The sequence below is a fragment of the Passer domesticus genome, chromosome 5, assembly GCF_036417665.1.
Source record: "Passer domesticus isolate bPasDom1 chromosome 5, bPasDom1.hap1, whole genome shotgun sequence".
NCBI lineage: Eukaryota > Metazoa > Chordata > Aves > Passeriformes > Passeridae > Passer > Passer domesticus.
This window is the reverse complement of record NC_087478.1, coordinates 18,718,027-18,733,018: the sequence shown is the minus strand read 5'-3', so window position 1 is coordinate 18,733,018 and position 14,992 is coordinate 18,718,027. Positions and strand designations below refer to the sequence as shown.

The 14,992-nt window shown below is 36.8% G+C and overlaps 1 protein-coding gene across 3 annotated transcripts in view; it reads left to right on the top strand.

Annotated features, from left to right (window-relative positions):
• The window catches only part of MAPK11 (mitogen-activated protein kinase 11), a 30,612-nt gene extending 17,425 nt beyond the window's left edge, over positions 1-13,187 (top strand). For 2 of the 3 annotated variants that reach the window (XM_064422198.1, XM_064422200.1), the window contains exons 5-12: positions 266-295; positions 430-477; positions 2,829-2,943; positions 3,067-3,138; positions 4,766-4,845; positions 7,632-7,710; positions 9,103-9,276; positions 12,512-13,187. In XM_064422198.1, coding sequence (XP_064278268.1) covers positions 266-295; positions 430-477; positions 2,829-2,943; positions 3,067-3,138; positions 4,766-4,845; positions 7,632-7,710; positions 9,103-9,276; positions 12,512-12,585 — 672 coding nt within the window. In that variant the 3' untranslated portion in view covers positions 12,586-13,187. The remainder of the gene's footprint in view (positions 1-265; positions 296-429; positions 478-2,828; positions 2,944-3,066; positions 3,139-4,765; positions 4,846-7,631; positions 7,711-9,102; positions 9,277-12,511) is intronic. The other variant, XM_064422199.1, reaches the window with a different exon arrangement.
• Positions 13,188-14,992: the final 1,805 nt, after the last annotated feature.

The following is a 14,992-nucleotide window of genomic DNA, read 5'->3' as shown; positions in this document are numbered from 1 at the left end:
TTTATACAGACAAATCACTGTGAGTGCTGCCTTTCATGGTAGAATCTAGTCTTCATGGGTACCTTTCTTGAAATATCCAATTCTGGATTAGACAAAACAGGGAGGTTTTGAAGTTTGACATACCTCTGATCAGTAAACATGGTATGATGTGTTTTCTGTATATAAAACAGTCAGTCTCAGAAGCAAAAATATAAGACAAGTGGCTTTGACCTCCCTTCACCTCTAACTTCAAATCTTACCCTTTTTGTTTTGTTTTGTTTCACAGTATATTCACTCAGCTGGAATCATCCATCGGGTGAGTTCAGTCTTTGAGGTAATGAAAATGAATGGAATGTGTCCCTCTGTGCATCAGATGTGTTACTAAGACACAGTTGGAATATATTTTAAAAGGCTGAAGTAGTACTTGACTAATTCTGTGTTCTGCTGCAGGACCTGAAGCCCAGTAACCTAGCTGTTAATGAAGACTGTGAATTGAGGGTGAGTATCATGCTCTTGTAACAAAGAGTGTTGTAAAATCTCTCAATATGACAGTTTTATAAGGAAACGTTAGTTACCATTTTTATGGCTCATTCCTTTAATTTCAACTGTTTGCTACTTGCCCATTTGTGTGAACATGTATTTTCTCCCAAATGTTAATTTAATATGAATACAAATATCTTTGCAAAATCCCTGTGTACCCCACAGATGGTACATAGATAATAGTTTGGCTCCTGAGTCAATACTTAACTGAGTATATCTTGAGAGTCTGACCTGTGATATGTGTCTGCATCTGCCATTAAAGATGAAGCCTTGTAACAACTTTCATTTTTGTATCTGTAGAACATACAAGCTAAATTAAATAATGGTGGCAACAAATATGCCATTATTACCAGGCAGTAAGACAAACAAAAAAACCCAACCCACCAAAAAGAACCCTATAATCCTTGCTTCCCAAATGCTATTTTGATGTACTCCTCTATATAAATACAACTCTTGGTGTGTCTTTGTGATATGATACTACATAGTAAGCATGAGACTCTGGAGAAGGAAAAGATGTCTTGTAGCTTTCTAAGCCTTTAAGCTTGAGTAGTTAAACATTTCTCCATGACAGCCAGAAACATCTTTATTCCTGTTTCTAAGACTCTGATGTAATCACTTTATCCCAGCTGCAAGGGATTTAAGAAAAGACTCCAAATACCACAAGATCAGCAAAAAGCCACAATAATGAGTAAGAGCAGTGCAGTTAGGTTCTTGCACTAATCCGGATCTGTGGTGAAAAAGTGTAGTTCCTCTTTGATTTAGTGACACTTGCAGATGCTCAGCAAGTTTCATTATTATCTCTTTAATGTCTTCGTGCATGTATGTTCAGCATGTGTGAAATTTTGTGGGTCATCTGTGTTTGATCATGTACTCCAAAATGTGTACTGTATTTTTGTACTGGAAGTAAAGGAGACTTTTACTGGTTTTTTCTATTATTATGAAATCTGTCAGCAGCTCCCTGTCTGGCATTTGTTACAGTGCTCTCTGCTTTGTTTATATTTATAGCTTTACTTCCTCAAATTATTTTTAATAGGACAAACTAGTGGATATTTCCAAGTACTAACAAAAAGGAAATAGAAGCAAAAAGAAGGAAAGTGTGTGTGTGTGTGTGTGTGTGTGTGTGTGTGTGTGTGTGCACACATTTGGTGGAAGGGATCAGCTGTTAAGGAAAAATATTGCCAAAATCCTTATAAAAATAAGGACATTAGTGTTTGAGTTTCACGCATTATTTGTGCTTGTTTTCCTCATGCATTTTTCTTCACTTACTTAAGAAATAAATTATGCTTTTAAACTATACTGGAAGTAAAGATGTTAATTATTTATATCTTAATATTTTTCTTTATGCTTTTTTAAATCTTTTAATTGCATTATAACTGAGGAATTTTGAATTATACTCTTGAAATTTTCTTATTCCCTGTGAAAAGGATTAGCCATCAGCTTAATAAATAATCCTGGATCTCATCACAGGAGACACTCTGTGATCTTAGACTGCTATGTGAAGAGATGCTGGCTAGCTCAGATGACTGACAGCACACTGAAGCTCAGATGGTACCCTTTCAAGGCTGTGTCTCTTAGAGCTAGGGTCCATAATCAGTGGGACATAGACTAACCAGAGAATAGAACAGAAAGCAAGGAAATCAGCTGGGAAAGTTCAGTTGAAATAACTTCCCATCAATGTAAACTTAGCAAGGGAAGGCATCTGGAGGGGAACACTTTGTGATCAAGCCTCTGTGCACATAAACAGAGTTCCTTTGTTTTGGTGGGCAAGTTCTACTGAAAACAAAGGGGGTGCGATTTAAATTTACATTGTTACACAGGACATACATTTCTCACCTAGTGGCATCAGGATAACGTGTGATTTGAGTAGATGCTTATGCATAAGAAAATCAGACAACAGAAATTCTGCACATTTGTGATCAGCTTATTTGGTCATTAAATGACCATTGGCACTTGCTGTTAGCATTGTACACAAATACTCCCAGCTGATAATAATATTTCATTTTTTATAGCAACAGTGTTTATTTTTAGTAAATTAATGCCAGTGGAAAATTGAACCCAAGGCAAAATATAAAGTCTGCCTTGGAGAACAAAGCACCAGGTTCATTACAGTGGAAATATCTTTATGTAGCACCAGAGGCTGCATGGGTACAGCAGGGAGAGCAGAGGAGCTCGTCTGCAGAGTGCTGCTGTTTTACTTCACTGATAGTGAGGGACTACAGAAAACTCAGTAATGAGTAATGGGAAAATCAGGACCTATAACAAAAGTGAAAGGGGTTTTTAAAAATTATTATTTTATTTTTATTCTGTAGATTTTAGACTTTGGTTTAGCTCGTCAAACTGATGATGAAATGACTGGATATGTTGCAACAAGATGGTACAGAGCTCCAGAAATTATGTTAAACTGGATGCACTACAATCAAACAGGTAAACTGTGAAGGCTTGTATTTTGCTACAGCTGGATGTAGTGATAGTTTTAAACCAAGAAGCAGCTGTGTTTAAGCATCTCTTTGATTCATTGTGCACATTTCTGTCTCTGTTTTTTGGCAGTTGACATATGGTCGGTTGGATGTATCATGGCAGAGCTATTGAAGGGAAAGGCTCTATTTCCAGGAAATGATTGTATCCTTAATATAAAACTTAAAACTGGACTAATAAAACACTCTCTTATTCTTCCTTTTGTTTTTTCCTAAGGACTTGAGTGTTTCTATGGACATGGTTTTGAGGTAACAAACTTGTAAAAGAATAAAGAATTTGCTAATCTTTCAGTTCAGTGTATATTCAGTATTCAGTTCAGTGTAACTGAATATGAGACCCACTGGTAGGATAAAAACCAGTAACAGATGTTCTTAAACAACAGAAAGTTACATTTATTCTTTTGTGTATCTGTATTTAAATAATAACCTAGTTACAACAGGGTAGATTTCTTCCATGTGTGGATCTTATTGAAATAACATACGCTAAAACTGAAGCTCAGTTGAGACATCATTTTTTCATCAGCTAATATGATTTAACAAAATAGAACTGCTTTTAGGCCAAAAGTTCCAGAAAATGCAGATGAGTTAACTTTTAAATAATAAGTGAATTAATAGCTCTATTGTGTCCTGTTATATTAAATGAAGCCAGTAGTTCCAGAAATGCCACAGGAACAAAGCCCTTTCTTTTCTGCAGCACTGTGCCGTGGTTCCCTGATGGAGCATCAGGGATTTCCATTGGCATTTCCTGTGCTGGCAGAAGCAAAAAAGAGATGTTTCTGAGGAGAACAGTAAAATAATAAAAGAAAACTGAAGAAAAACATTAATAAGGAATGAGGAAACAACTGCATCAAGGTTTTATTATGAGAAACAAGAGTACATTCTTCTGAATGTTGACATTTCTTGCTACTCTGAAACCCCTCCAAAAACAAAGACTTCTGCTAATACTTAGCTGTTGCTGGGTGCAAAACATTATGACATTAGAATTGTCTGGAATAATCTTAAGAGAGCTGAGACCAAGTCTCCCCACTCATCTTTCTGTTGTGCTCAGCATCATTAGGCTCTATTGTAACCACAGGCATTCTCCAGGTATATCATCATAAGGAGATGACGTGTGCCCAGACTGTGTGCTTGATTACATGACATGTGGTATTTGAACAAATCAGTATAAATAGTTCACAAGAAATAAGATTTTCTTGTTGTTATAAAATATTGTCTGCAACTCTATCATTATATCAATTTAAATAAAGCTGTAAAATAATTTTGAGTCTTTATAAAAAATGTAATATACTTTACAGGTCCTAGGTGACAATGAAAAATTCACATTTTCAAAGGTCTTAATCTTGAGACATATATAAAACAAATTTTTAAAGGTAACAAATGATAGCTTTTCACTTGCCAGTCTTCAGATGAGTAATTTACGCCTATGAGCCTAAAATAGCCTATCATATTAAATTGATCTTCAGAAATCTCTCAGATCACTGAAACATAAATATGCTATTAATATTAAGCTGAAGAATGTATTAAATTGGGAACTAGGACAGAAAAGCAGTATTTTTCATGCAGCTGACATACCTGACAAGTTAATATAGTACAGTGGAGATTTTGGTACTCCAGGACTAGGCTTAAGCAGGTATGAATTGATATCCTTCCATGAGCTATGGTGGAATTGTCTTGCTGAATGGTTTTAAGCATCCTAGTTGCATGCATGGAAGCTCATTAATCGTCTAAACCCAGAAGGACTGTGTGCTGTTCATTTCCCTGAAATTATGCAGATATCGATCAACTGAAGAGAATAATGGAAGTTGTGGGCACACCCAGTTCAGAACTTCTGAAGAAGATATCATCAGAACATGTGAGTTCACAGCTTCATTCAGTTAACTGACTCTCTGTCATCCCTTCTCTAACTGGCATTGTATGTCACTGCCTGTGTTACACAAACACTGATTTTGAAATGAGCAAATACCTTAAAGTTCTCCTAGTTTCTGCTGCTAGAATGCCACCATTCAAAAAATGTGCTTTTGGAGGCATCCAGATGCCTTGACTGTGACCTGGGATGAATTTGGATACTTGTTCTCATGTACTCAGTTTTTGCAAATTGTTTAGAAATTAGTCCTGATGATCTTTTAAAGTGCTTATAATTAAATTATTCTTATAATTAAAAAAATTAAATCTGGTGCTCAGCATTATATTGTTACTATTAAATCTGTAGCAATAATATAATAGTGTAATAATATAATAATGTAATTTGTATGCTTTCCAGTGTTGTATGGTTTCTAAACAGAGATGTATCCAAATAAAAAATGTGCTCTGCATGAGTGCTCTATTTAGGTCCCTAATTTGAAAATCACATTTATTCATCTTTCTAAATGCTTGCGTGAGGTCCAATTTCTTGATAATATTCGTCGTTAAGAGTGGGCTTTTTAACTTTCCATGTGACTTCTTCAAATAGTAATCTAGTAAATGACCAATTTCCACCTAATTTCTCTGATAAAGTGACACTTAAAAAATTCATTGTAAGCAGTAACTGTGGATAGCCAGCTGAGGAATGAGATGTAGTATTGTGTGATAAAGGCAGGTGATGGGCACAGGGTAAGAGTTCAGATAAACACCAGCACACAGATACCTCCTAAGCCGCAGCTGTTTTCTTAAACCTCCTCTGTACACATCTCAGACTAATACCAATGGCTGTTTCTCAGCTTGTGTATATATTGATGGGTTTCTTTTGACCTTGCTAATAAATACACTAGTGGGTTAAGTAATCAGGAGCAGTAGGAGAGCCAGAGCTGCCCTGTATTTCTGGATGGTCCAGACATAATGAAACCTCATCATCACAGGCCAATACACAGTCCCAGAGTTTTGGGTACCCAGCGCCTAGGAATGGCTGGGGCAGGAGGCTAACTCAGCATCCATCCTTTTGCCAGAAACTTCATCAGCTACAAATCTCAGACTGTGCTGTCCTAAGCACAGGTCCTTGAATAGTCTCACAGGTCCTTTGGTAGCCTTTATGTGCTGTTAAGATCCTACAGGTTTTGCTGTAACACATTCTCAGTAGTGTATACAAATATGTTATTTTCCCACAACTAGTGAGCTTTTTGATCGTGAGAGTAACACCTTAAATACTTACTGGAAATAGTACGTGCTTTGTTCTTTTAATTTGTTGTGTTTCAGATCATAGCTCAGTGAGGAACAGGAATCCTGAAGCTATTTTATTTGGGCTAATTATACCTTTAGAGCACAGGCAGAACACAAAAACCAGGTTAATGAACAGGAGTGCTGCTAGGTCACCTCTGGGCTGTTGCTGCCTGATTAGAGGAGCAATGTCAAATGAGGTGCATACCTTGGAGGTAATTTCCAGCTGCAAGGGACTTTCTTCATTCTAGTTCTTCTTTACCATATAGTTTGGCCTTATTGTTTAAGTATTTCTTAATGCAGCTTGCAGACATGGACAATTTTTTAACATCCCTGTAACAGCAATGTCAGAAATTTGCTGAAATGCCAAGTTTATTTTCAGTTATAAGCAGAGGATTAAAGAACTGGAAACTAAAAGATCAACCTCCTTGGATGCTTCAGCACAAGTTACTGAGGTGTTTGTTGGTGTTTCATGTTAATATGAATTTAAATGGTAATTGCAATTCAGAATAATTTAAACATTGGGATTCTCTTGGTCAGGCTTCTGTGAGTAGATAAGCAGAGGGGACAGGACTAGTTTGTTTTGTTTTCAAAGGATTTCTGGGCAAGGTTGGAGGTAATTTCCACTGCATCTTGTTCAGTCATGTTAGGATTAGTTGTTGATTAGTTGCTGTTTTCCATGGGTCAAGGATGCTTAGTTAGCCTTCTGCAGATAGTGTCCTTCTAATGGGACTGCTAAATCCTGAGAGACATCAGTGTAACACAAACATCTTTCAAAAGGGTTAGGGTTTGTCCAAAGACCAGCTGAGGTATTTTATGGATTTAGGGAATAACCACCTGCTTCTTTTTTGACAATACCTTTTCAGAATTCCCTGTTCTGTCTGATCCAAGTATGCAGCCCCTTCTCTTGCCAACCTACCTACCTCAGCCTAAAAATTTATAGCTCGTGTACTGTCAGGCTGACATTTGTGGATCCTATATCTAGGCAGGCTTTTACTAGCTGAGTTTGGATTAACCTTTCACAGCCACAGTAAAAAGGCATGCTCTTAAATTCTGTTAAACATCTGAAAATTTGTTCACATGGAGTATCAGAATTTGTTCTTTGGTTAGTGAAGCTACATTTCAGCAGAGAAGAGAAAGGAGGGAAGGCTGCAGTTTGAATTATATAATTTTGCTGGGGGTACCTGAAAGATGATTTAGGCTGCAGTTTCTGATTGAGCATTACATGCATTGCAGTATATCCCCCCTGGGGATATACTGCAATGAACCAGTAGGCACAGGTGAAAACTAAAGTGCTAACACTCAAGCCTTAAACCAAAATGTACCTGCTTAAAACTCTCCAGTATACAGGCATGAGTGTTTGAAACAAGGTCATCCATTGTGGTTATTTGTAAAGAGTATTTCTCATATAAGAAACATAAAAAATATAATGCCTGGTTTTTTAGACTTGATGTGGTTACTGTTGAGCAAAATTTAACCCTTATCACAAGTATATTAAATTATTTCTAGGCAAGAAAATACATCGAATCTCTTCCACATATGCCTCAGCAGGATTTGAAAGCAGTGTTTCGTGGTGCCAATCCATTAGGTAAGAAAATCAGACAGACAGATAAAATCTTGCGCTAACATACAAACTCAAGCATTCCTTGTGTTCCTTGCTCTATAATCCTATATAATAATAATCAGACCAGTGAGAAAAGCATTGCTTAACCTTTCATCCTGAGACTGTTTTCCTGTCGTGAAGCCTGTGTCTCTTTGTTTCTGATCGAGATTACAGGAACCTCCTAAAGGGAAATGGTCCATGGATGAAAAGCAAAAGCCAGCTGTAGATAGCAGAAATACATTAAAATGTCATGGGGTCTAGATTAGAGGCATCATTTCTGGCTCAGGAAGGCCATGAGCTGTAAATTGCTGGCAAGCAGAAGAATATATCAGGAAGTATAGCTGTTTGAATGACCCTTTGGAGTATTATTTCCTAGGAACGTATGAGCCATTGTTGGACAAAGGATACTGGGCTAAGGCAGATCTTTGATCTGATCCTGTGTCATTGTTTTTCTGTCTAATCTATTGGCTCTGCCTGTGAAAAAGAGATGTTTCTGTAAACTTTTTCTTGTGACATAAAAAGAAGATACTTGAGTCATCAGAGACATCTCACTGAAGTACCAGGTCAGTTCCATCACATGCACATCATAGGGAAGTACTGTGAGTAAAAATGGTTTGAATTAATTTTGTGTACTAATACAGATTTTATTCTTACAAAAACAAGTAGTTTGGAACACTTCCATATTAAAAAATGCTATTTTTTGCATTATTTTTACTTATTTGCCTGAAGTGCATGAGAGCATGCTACTTATTAATAGCATAAAGGCAAATGAATGCCAATGCTTATATGAAAGCAGTAAAAAAATTAGTATTTGAAATATTTATGATAAAATTTCCATAAAAACCTCTCCTTACAGCCATACAACTCTCTCTTCTTTCTACTAAACCTCAAATGTCAACTTCAAACATATTTTGTTTATGCTGGGTCCTGTGAAGTTGCTTTGGAATTTTCATCTGATTGTTTCATTGGGGCAGCTTATTAGAGGTGTAATCTCACACTTCATTATTCACAAGTTACTTAGCTTGGTCCTGATCAGTGCAAACTTAAGCACATGATGAACAGCACAGGGTATTACCATATAAGCTCACACAGAGCTTTTCAGAATTAACTCCTTGGATATCCAAAGAAGTGAATCAGATCTCCAGTTTACTATACTGAACCTTTGAGCATACCACAAGCAAACCAGAAGCTTCCTTCAGCTCTCTTTTGTACTCACAGTACAAAACCTTCAAAACTTACTTGTTACGTTGCCTAAATTTTGCCAGTAATATTAGTTGTGTTTAAGATGAGTGAGAATAGATGGTGTGTAAACAGTTGCCTTTTTTATTTCCTCATGGTCTCTTCTGGCTTTGAACTGCATTTCTGGTTTTGCCTTAGCTGTAGATCTTCTTGAGAAGATGCTTATTTTAGACAGCGATAAAAGGATCACGGCCTCGGAAGCACTGGCGCATCCCTACTTTGTGCAGTACCACGATCCCGATGATGAGCCTGAGGCCGAGCTCTACGACGAGTCCATAGAGAACAAGGAGAGAACCATAGATGAATGGAAAGGTATCAGAACTGCATGCACTGGTTAAGACATGTAGCAGAAGAAAGCCTTACTTAAATAACAGTTTTCCTTCATTTCTAGCCAGAGGAATTTGAACTTTTAAGCCTCAGGCAAACAAGTTCATATGTGTGCTTGTGGGAGTGGACAGGCGGAAAAGATTATATTTCTCCTCTGGATTTTGCCCACTCCCCCCACCCCCGTCATCTCATTAGATTCCCTGTAGCAGTGAAAGCTTAACTAAAGGCTGATGCTAGCTACCAGGTAATTACACATTCTGTTTTGCTTTTAGTTTTCTAGGTCAGATCCCCAGCTGAAGTAACTGTCCTGGGGCAGGTAACACTACCTGGGATTCTGGTCTAGTTCTGACCAGAACCAGAAAGTAATAGTATCCACATAGATGTGTATTTTGTTAATACTTCTTTAGATAGCAAAGGGGTTTGGATTAATAGCTACACCATGCTATTGGTCCTGTTTGAGATGGTAGTTTATGATTTTACTTGGGAGTGACACCCCAAAACCTTCTTTGATAAATACTGCAACAACCTTCCGTGCTTGCAAGGCAATCATATTGCACTGCAGTATCACGGAAGTAAGGTGGCTCAACATTGGATTGCAAGTACACTGAAAAGTGCAGTCCAATTTCACCACTGTCTAATGAGGACATATTATTCTAAAAATTCCTTACTAGAGATTTTAATAATGTTGTAGAAAAGTAATTGTTTCTTTTTATCAACAAAGGTCTTTCCTTGGCTTAAGATTAAATATGTCTTCCATAAAATAAATGGTTTTTTGTTTCTATTTGTATATTCTGTAGCTTAGTTGGGAAATATTCGATAAAAATGTATTATCATGGTGGTTAGGTTTATGATGAAGAATACTCTCATGTCTTACTCATGCTCATCCATTTGTGCCATGTATTATCCTGGGCATTACAGGGGAAAAAGCAGACTGTCTACAGCAAATATATCTTAAAGAAAGATAATAGTGGGGTCATGGCTTTCTCTACAGTAAATCAACCTCCTAGAGCCCTGGAAAGGCTTTTGTAGAAGCTGACTGTGTCTGTACAAACAAGGAGGATTGACTGGCATCGCGACTCCTCACACAATCTCTTATTTGCAAAATGTGGCAGTCTACAGCAGCACCCATACATCATGTTTGTTGAGAGCTGCGTTTATTTGCTGCTGTACTTAGGAGTGGATTATTTTTTTTTCTGCCACTTTTGCAGTTGCCTGAGTCTTTAACAGGAAAATTTAACAATTTCTGAGTCATGGAGCAGATTTCTGTTTGTGATGAAACTCTACTGAAATTATTTCAGCAACAACCTTAACTTAACAGCTTAACACTTTCTAAACTGAAATGAGGACATGAAGGTGAAATCTCTTGGAAGGGCTGTATCATATTACTTCTCATTGCATTTATTATGTATCATTTTTTACATCATTGACTTTGACGGATCTACAGGTCCAATTCTGTCTTTATTCAGGTTTAAAAAAAAGGCCTGAGAAAAAAATCTCCAAACTCGCACAGCAGGTTTGCTGCTTTTTCTTCTTCCCTCTGGCTGTATTTTTATCTTGAGGAATAAACTTTTTATTTTCAAGTACAGCATGTGCCACATTTAAGTAAGATGACATAAAATGTTTGTAGTGTCGATGAAATATTGACCCAATTTCTCAAGATGTCGTTGGCGTGTTTCTGCTCTTTTTCTGTTCAAGTTAAAAATCAGTGGTGCCTGATCTCAAGGGACTGAGCACCAAAGTAAAATGAGATTTCAGACACTTTGTCTTATACGTTATGCACTTCAGAGTTTTTTTGGCCTCCATTGCACACTGCTGAGGCTCACAACCCAAGCTCATAGATTTCTTAATGTTTCTGACATGTTTAATCAGTTAGAAAATATTTCAAAATTTTAGAGGCCAAGAGTATGCTATTCAGAGTTGAATGCTATACATTCTCTCCTTAGATGTTGCTCCAGTTGGACATCTCTGCTGAGTAGGTGCAGTAAGAAGTGGATAAAGAGCTTCATGAACATAAACCACACAGGCAGTAAGAATAATTTCTAATACAGTTCCTGGTGTCCGATTTGTGAGGACACTGGCTTCTCCAAGTTCAGTTGGCTGTAGCTGCTCCCTGGCTGCCTGTAATTCTGTGTAATAGTCATAAGTCAGTCAGTCAAAGTCACCTAACAAATCCTCTGATGCCTGAAGCTCTGCACACAAAATTTCCTTTAGAGAAATCCCTTGCTGAAACTGCACACAGTGGTCCAGCACAACACAACCAGAGCATATGCAAGATTCAGTCCCTAGATTTTTTACTTACTTATTAGAGGAGTCCTAGGTACACTTGCAGGCATAGCAGCTGTCTCAGACAGAGTTACTTAATAAAAAAGCTGATAGGCATGAGTTTGATATGATTTAAACATCACTGTTTGGAAAACAGAACCTGAAGTAATGCCATAACCTGAAGTTAGCCATATGCAAACAGGATTTGGTCCTTGAAGAGCAGCTAATTTGAGAAAATACAAAAGAGGTACAACTGACAACATATTCCATAATGTCCAAGGCAGAAAACAAGACATGAATGGTAGCACAAAAAGATAAAGGGTTATTCTCAAAGCAGGGTAACATAGCAAGTAACCCATGTTTGTAGCTATTGATGAGTATAGAATTTCCTGATGAAAGTTGTTACATGCTTCTGAGACAAAAAGAGAAAATTTTTTCAGAGTACTGTAAAATTAAGTCAGCTACAGTAAAACATTAAAAAAAAAACCACTAAACCAGGATCCCGAGGAATTAGCTCAGAATTGCAAATGTTATATAATTGAAGGCAACTGACTGAGAGATGCTAAAGAATGTTTTCCACAGTTAAAAGTGTACATTTTAAAACCTATCTAGGTACTTTTAAGGATTCCATTTTCCATTACATATTATCGTTTATTACATTTTGGCAGGTCATCTGACAGCATAATTGATGTTTTCATTTCAGGGCCTGTGTGTTTTAGTAATTAGTTGAAGGGGACAGTCATGTTGTACAATAACAGTATTTGTGAGTCTGATTTGCAATCTGAGGTTAAGAGGAGGATTCCTGGCGAATTCAGTCTATTTTTGGATGTGGACACTAAAGAGGCTGAACATACAAACTACAGGTCATGTGTATATGTAGAACTGTTTTGTCTGGCATGTTTTTCTTTTGGAGAAAATATCACCTAATTCTTCTCTCTTCCTTACACCCCCTCTACAGAACTTACCTATGAAGAAGTGAATAGCTTTAAACCACCCGACTTGAAAATGGACAGCCTGGAGATAGAACAGTGAATACAGGCAGCTCTGTCTTTGCCTTGCTGCACTATGAAGACTGTTAAAATATAACCATACAATTTAACCTGTGGTCAGACATAGATTTTACTATCCAAAGATGTTGGAGGACATGTGGAAAAACAGATGCATTAAACAGAAGCCAGATGTCTGGTTTGGGTGGAGGTGTTTTTTGCCTTGTAATATGAATGTATTCCCAACTCACAAAGGGTGGTAAAGAACTGCTTCATTCTGACAAAATTATGCACTGAGTTCTGTCAAGCTGTGTGTTCTGCATGTTTCATTTTATCAGTTGTATTGCCAAAATAAAGGTGACCTTTTAAATTAATTTTAAAATTGTACATTTAAAGCATGAATGTATACAAACATAAACAAGAAGTCCATACAAGCAATCCTTATTTTTTTTTTGTGGCATTTTATCTGTTTGTTTTCGTACTATTTATAGTTAGTGCCTTTATGAAGAGAGGGCGTGGTAGTGAGATAGACAGAATATGCATATGTAGTCATATCTGTGGTGGTCTTACACATGTACTGGATGTCTCTCAAGCAATCTTAACACCAGTTGAAAGTCAGTAAAAATAAATCTTTCTCTTCTCTTGCCATTCAAGTGTCTGTTCTCATTATTTTCCACATCTATTTTTTAATCTGCACAATACCCATTTGTGAGACAGTTTTACTTCCCGGTGTATTCCTCACCATGCCATTGCTGGGCTGTTGGTGAATTTGCCTGGGTTACAGGAAGGTGCTGTGAAGGTGCTGCAGCAGAGCTCTGTAGACTTCTGCAAGCTTCAGCAAAGGCTGTCATAGATGGCAGTCCAGGAGTGCTCAGTTCAGTTCACAGCTTTGAATTAAATATTCCACATTGTCTTATTTTCCTTCACAAAATCCTTAGGAAAGTAATCGAATATTTGCCATTGGAAGACGTGACAAAACAAGGAGATTCAAGAATTTGACACGTTATCATTGAAGTTTCTTTTTATGCAAAATTTTAAAGGTTTTCCAACTCCAAAAAGTTGGAAAATTAAATTTAAAAATTGCAGGGCACCAAGATTTTTTTAAAGAATCAAATTTATCTGATTCCTCCATTTTACTGTATACAGGAACATAACATGCATAATACTGTAACAGGAACATCCTTTTGGCACAAGGCCTCTTGTATTGTATTGGCTGTGTCTTTGTACACACTTGTGATTCACAGCTGTTTAATGTTTAATTTGTGTCTTGTTCTTGCTCTGTCAGAGTCTTATTTTAGAAGTGGCTTTTTATAATATTTAGGTTTTCTGAAACTTTGTCATTAATATTCAATTGTATAGCAGTTATATAAGGTAATGGATTCTACTGCATTTACTTTCCTCTGTATTTTTTCTATGTAAAAATAAAGGCTTTTTCTTAATAAAAAGATTTAAAAACAAAAAATCAAGTCCAAGAACTTTGCTTTTTTTAGAAATAGAAGTAGGCATTTCATCTAGAAAATATGCTTCTAATTTGTGGACTAATTGATAGACTGTTTTGGCAATGTTGACCAGTTATCCAAGACTTTCATCCAATGAAATGCAGCCACTTGTTTTCAGCTTTCCCCAGGGCATGTTGATCTGAAAGTAAATGCCTGAATGGATTTCTTGTGTCTGCTGAAGTGCTGTCAGCCATCGTTACTTTGGCTTCCTGTGAAGCTGGATGAGGCTGTATGAAGTAATGATATTGCAATGGCTGAATTTCATGCTGACTAAAATAGGTGAAAAAGTTCTAAATCTTTAAACTATTTGTCTAACTACATAATGAAAATATTCACTCAGTCATATCTTAAACATTTTTTTAATCTGTTTGCCAGTTAAAACTCAGTGCTTTATTTTCTCTGAAATCTGATATTGAGTTTACAAACCTATTTGGCAGCTCTATTTCAGTTGGGATGGCAAAGATGAAGTAAGGAGATTTCACAAGAACTTTTTGTGTCTGACAATAATTAATTTATTATGGGGTTTGTCCCTTCATTTGTTAAGTCTGATTTCCTGGCTCTGAGGGTGGCCAATGTCAAATGTTTCAAAGGATGCATAAAACTGGTTGCCATCGGTCTGCCACTTGAGGTAGAAAGAAAGTTTCATGTTGCTTCCAAATTTTTTTTCTGGCAGCTCTGAATCTTCCTTTGAATATCTTCTTTGACATTCAGAGCTGCAGTTTTTTTCTCGGAGATAAATTATGTAGGAAGAACATGGTCACAGCTGCATTTAAACTAATCGAAGGTGACAGTAATGGGCAACAATAGCTCAGCCCTTTTTAATGAATTACTATCAAAACCTGTAAATCATCTCATTTTAATGTCCCGAAAAACAGCAGGGAGACAGACATGTTTTTCCTAGATGTGCAAAATGAAGGTAATTACTTAGACCTCAAAAACCAATAATTAAAGTAT